Consider the following 5,437-nt stretch of genomic DNA (forward strand, 5'->3'; position numbering starts at 1 on the left):
GAATGTTAGCTATGTTTTTAGGGATTTCTAAAATAGTGTAATGTGATTGTGCTTTATCTTACTTACTCATGTCCTCCACATTATCTTCTATCTTAAAGTAAGTTATGGAGTTTATTATTGTGTTGAGTCGGAGGTTTTTGCATGTAGAATACCTCATGCTGGGGTATTGTTCATCTGTGTATGTTTTATAAACTGCCCATGATTAAGATAATACGCATAAGTGGAAGAATATGAGTGCTGCTACTGGATATGTTGTTAGTATGGATTCGTTTCTTGAAAATGTCGCCTTGGTTATGGTTGAGCGTTCGTTAGATGGTCATTTATTCCTTAAGTATTCAATTTAAGATCCATTTCTCTTATTAATTAGCATGGTCGATATTTCTCATGGTCTGTAGAATAACTCGAAGTGTGTCGTTCTGAAATTCGACCTTCCTTTGCTTCTGTCCCTATCATGTGAGTTCGATTTCAGAAATGGTAGTTTCATTATTCAGTTTCAGATCTTTTTATATCTTGTTTGCTTTAGAGTAAATTTGAAACTCATGACTTGTTCAAGGGTGAGAATTGAATCAGGATTCAATGTGAGCTGAGGAAGGGGCTTTTGGGTTCGGTTAATTATTGGATAATTTGTGTAAAGGTGTATTAGTGAAATTAGGGGTTGCATCATCACTCTAAATGTCTATGGTATCCTAAAAATCTGCTTTGTGTTTGAATTAAAATCACCAGTATTTACTCGATGAAAATTGTCTAGAGGGATACACCTTATTTCAAGAGTGTTTGTTGAATCATGTTTTGGGCTGTCATCGTTGGCCCAATTGCGACTGCCTTTCCTCTTCGCAACCAGGCTACCAAGCTAGGCTTCCCTCGAGCCCAGTTATTTCATATACTGAATCGGCATTAATGGGCAACCGGACATGGGTTTGGACCGGGTTTGGCCACGCTGTGTTCTCTTTCGAAAATTTCCAAGTAACATTGGGCCTATAGCTGGCCCAGTCCGTTTCATATGATTTAAAGGTTTTTTTATCACACTTGGGTTTATGACTAGCAAGATGCCAATTGAACCTCAGCTTATATTGGGCCTCACCTAGTACTAAACCTTAAATCAATGATTTGAGTTTAGTTGTAGTTTAGAAATAATTGTAAGTCCCTTAAGCCTTATTCAACTGGCAGATCCCTGTAGATAATTTGCGTGCCATACCAATTAGACATACCATTCATGGCCGTCACTTGATTAACGTTAATCCTTCGAAATCGAGGCGTGCCATTTGGTAAAATTTCATGGCCCTCGCAAAGTTACAAACGCGTAGTTGCTTTAGGCACGTTATTTTAATAATTTACCTTCCTAAACTCGGGTGTGCATTTATGTGACCCAAATCCAAAATCTCAACAATGTGAAGATATGTTGAAGACCGTGGGTGCATTTATGTGACGTGGTTCCAGACGTGTTTTAACAGTGTTGCAATATTCTTAAAATTAATTAAAATCGGTTAAAATTTGCACATAGGTTCGTAATTGCTTAAGATTAGATAATTAAGCTGATTATAAAAGTTGAGCGACCGTGCTAGAACCACGAAACTCGGAAGTGCCTAATACCTTCTCCCGAGTTAACAGAGTTCCTCACCCAGATTTCTGTGTTCGCGGACTATAATACAGAGTCAATCTTTCCTCAATTCGGGATTTAAAACCGATGACTTGGGACACCATAAATCATCCCAAGTGGCGACTCTGAATTTGTAATAAAATAATTCCGTTTCGATTGTCACTTTAAATTGAAAAAAACTCCCTTATACTCCCTTCTGGGGGTGTAGGTAAAAAAGAGGTGTGACATTACCCACCACTGAGAAATCATCCATGAATACCTCCATTATGTCCTCTACCATGTCAGTGAATATGGCCATCATGCACATTTGGAATGTGGCCGGTGCATTGCATAGGCCAAAAGGCTTTCTCCAAAAGGCATAAATGCCATACGGGCAAGTGAAGGAGGTCTTCTCTCTGTCCTCCGGTGCAATAGAGATCTGATTGTACCCTGAGTACCCATCCAGAGAACAGAAATGTGACCTCCCTACCAATCTGTCTAACATCTAATCAATGAAGGGAAGTGGGAAGTGGTCTTTCCAGGTGGCTAGATTTAACTTTCTGCAATCCATGCAAATTCTCCAGCCCATGACGGTTCTCGTAGAGATCGGTTTATTGTTATTATTTTTAACTACCATCATGCCACCATTTTTAGGTACACATTGAACCGGGCTAACCCAGCTACTGTCAGATATTGGGAAAATGATTCCCGCATCTAACCACTTTATCACTTCTTTCTTTACCACTTCCTTCATGTTGGAGTTCAACCTTCTTTGGTGTTCCTTGGAAGGTTTTTGTCCCTCTTCCAGCAGAATTTTGTGCATATAGTAGGTTGGGATGATCCTCTTTATGTCTGTCATGGTCCACCCAATGGCAGTCTTACACTCTTTGAGTACCTGCAAGAGTCGTTGTGCCTGCACATCTAACACACTAGATGAGATAATAACAGGTAATGTGGAGTCAAGTCCAAGGAACTCATACCTGAGATGGGCGGGCAGTGGCTTCAACTCCACCTTTGGTGGTTCTTCGATGGATGGCTTGGCTGGAGGAGTTTCTCTATTTTCCATGTGCAAGGGCTCAAATTCAAGAGTTCTATCCCGAAACCCTCTACCCTCTAATGCCATCACCCATTCTGCCAGTCCTTCTCCATGTACCTCATCTAAATTCATCAGACATGCAGCAAGAGGGTCCTCAATAGTCAGTATCTCATCATCAGTCTCTACGATTACATCCACGACATTAATAAGAGAGCAATTGACGAATTCACTTGGTCACCTCATAGATTTCTGCAAATTGAATGTTATCTCTTCGTCGTTCAATCTCATCTTGAGCTCCCCAGTCTCACAATCAATGATAGCTCTCCCAGTGGCTAAGAACGTCCTTCCCAAAATTATGGGAATCTCTTCATCTACTTTGCAGTCTAAGATTACAAAATTTGTAGGGAACACAAATTTCCCTACCTGAATCAACACATCATCCAAGATACCTAAGCGTCGATTTACAGTCCTGTCAGCCAGCTGCAACAATATAGAGGTGGGTCTAGCTCTTCCAATACCCAACCTCTTATAAATCGCCAGGGGAATAAGATTTATGCTGGCCCCTAGATCACACAGTACCTTAGAAAAAGAAAAATTACCAATAGTGCATGGAATTGTAAATCTCCCTGGGTCAGACAGCTTTTTTACAATTGGTCTAGTCACCACTGCACTACAGGTCTGAGTAACTGTGGCCATGTCTTGGAAATCAAATTTTCGGGACATCAAGCCCTTCATCATTTTTGCATACCCAGGCATCTCTTTCAAAGCATCAATCAATGGAATATTTACCTGGATTTGTTTTAGCATCTCCAAGAACTTCTTGTATTGCTCCTCCTTTTGGTACTTAGCCAGCCTCTAAGGGAAGGGTGCATGAGGTCTCTTCTTCGTAATCATTTGGGATTGATCTTTATCAGCTGCCACCTCAACTACTGGTTCCTGGGTTGTCTCAGATTCTTTCTCGGTCTCAATCTGAATGTTATTTTATTCCTGGGCAGGTTGGACTGTCACCTCTGTCAGTTTTGTTGACTCATCTAACTCAATGGGCACTGGTATGAGTGTCTCAGCCTGTCTGGTTTCTCGAGCTCTCTCTTGTTGTGCATCCAAATCTCTGCCATTACGTAGACTCACCGCCATCAGCTACTTCGGACCTTGATCTTTTGGATTTATTTGGGTGTCTGCAGGTAGTGTCCCATGAGGACGATTGTTCAGAGGCATCGAAATTTGGCCCGTCTGCATTTCAATATTCTTGATCACTGAATCATGTGCATCTACTCTCTCACTAATCTTTGCATTAGACCTAATAACCTGCTGCATCATTGCTTCAAGTCTAGCAAACTCATCTTCCTTCCTTCCATCATGCTGCTGCTGAGGAGGGTGATACCCCTGCTGATGATTCTGATTATTATATCCCTGTGGCATTGGGTAAGGTGCCATATTGTTAGGGGGTCTCATACCTCTCATGTTCCTATTGTTAAACTGTCGCTGGGCTGGCCTGCACTGCTGATTCTGCTGGTCCCAATTTTGACCACCCAGTCTCTGGCCTTCATAATTCGACACATAGTTCTTGTTTGCAGGGTAGTAATGAGGATCATGTTCTGCATTCCACTAGTTACCAATTGGCTGATTGTTGCACGATGTGCACAAGCCCCCATTAGTAGTATCTACAATGTGTACCTGCTGCTTCTGCCCTGACTCTTCCACCTTTTTGGTGAGTATGCTCATCTGTGTCAATAAGGTGACCATATTTTCAGCCATAAAGTTTGATGGATCTAAGGGCACTGAGTGCACCACTAGAGTGATAGGTGCATTCCTGGTTATCCATCCTGAATTCTGTGCCATCTTGTCAAGCAGACCCTGGCCTTCTTTCCATGTTTTGCTCAAAAATGCTCCACCAGCTGAAGCATCAACAATGTTCTTCATGCTATCTGACAATCCCATGTAAAATCGCTGCCTCAACATCAGATCTGGAATACCATGGTGCGGAGATATAACCAGCATCCCATTGAATCGTTCCCATGTTTCATGCAGTGTCTCCATTGGCCTCTGTTTAAAACTCAAAATTTCATCAATTTGTTGAGCGGTTTTGTTGGGTGGGTGGAACTTGTTCATGAATTGCTTGACTAACTCCTCCCAAGTTGTTATGGAATTTATGGGGAGTGAGTTTAGCTAGGTCTGGGCAGCTTTTGTCACTGAGAATGGAAACAATAGCAGCTTGATTGCTTCCGGAGTTACGTTGGGCTACCTTTGGGTTTTGCAGATTGACAGGAAATTCTTCAAGTGCTGTTGAGGATCTTCGACTTGTGACCCTGAAAATAGTCCCTTCTTTTCAACAAGTGCAGCATGTTATTCGTGATTTGGAATGATTCAGCCTGTATCTGTGGGACTAAAATTGAGGTGGCCAGATTTTCAGCTGTGGGTTGTGCCCAGTCATAGAGAGCTGCCTCTGGCACAAGAGGTGCCACTGGTGCTATTGGTACAGCTGGGTCCCCTTCGTGATCTCCTATTTCTGTTTCGAAGTGTTCAGTTGTTTATTGTTGTTTGTTTCTGTGGTTGGCCCGGAACAAGGCCTTGAAAACTTTCTCGGAATCTGAGAATGCTTCGAATATTTCACCAGTTCTCGATGAGTTTCTAGGCATGCACCTGTGCAACCAAGTTAACAAACGTTAAAATTTCAATGTAAAGATTGGGTATAGAGAAAATTGACTACGCTAAGAATTTTTTTGTACTTCTTTCAATTGTAATTGATAACACTATTAAAGTTCCCGTCAACGGTGCCAAAATTTGATCACGCCCAACTATGCCGTATAAAAAGGACACGCGGACGT

General features: G+C 41.8%; 1 protein-coding gene across 1 annotated transcript; it reads right to left on the reverse strand.

Moving 5' to 3' along the window:
- Nucleotides 1–2,846: 2,846 nt before the first annotated feature.
- On the reverse strand, nt 2,847–3,746 carry LOC138882786 (uncharacterized). The gene is made up of 2 exons (XM_070163418.1): nt 3,621–3,746; nt 2,847–3,467 (listed from the first exon to the last, which is right to left on the reverse strand). Exons 1-2 carry the CDS (start codon nt 3,744–3,746, stop codon nt 2,847–2,849), a joined length of 747 nt encoding a protein of 248 aa, XP_070019519.1.
- Nucleotides 3,747–5,437: the final 1,691 nt, after the last annotated feature.

The sequence above is a fragment of the Nicotiana sylvestris genome, chromosome 12 (assembly GCF_000393655.2).
Source record: "Nicotiana sylvestris chromosome 12, ASM39365v2, whole genome shotgun sequence".
In the NCBI taxonomy this organism is placed as follows: Eukaryota; Viridiplantae; Streptophyta; class Magnoliopsida; order Solanales; family Solanaceae; genus Nicotiana; species Nicotiana sylvestris.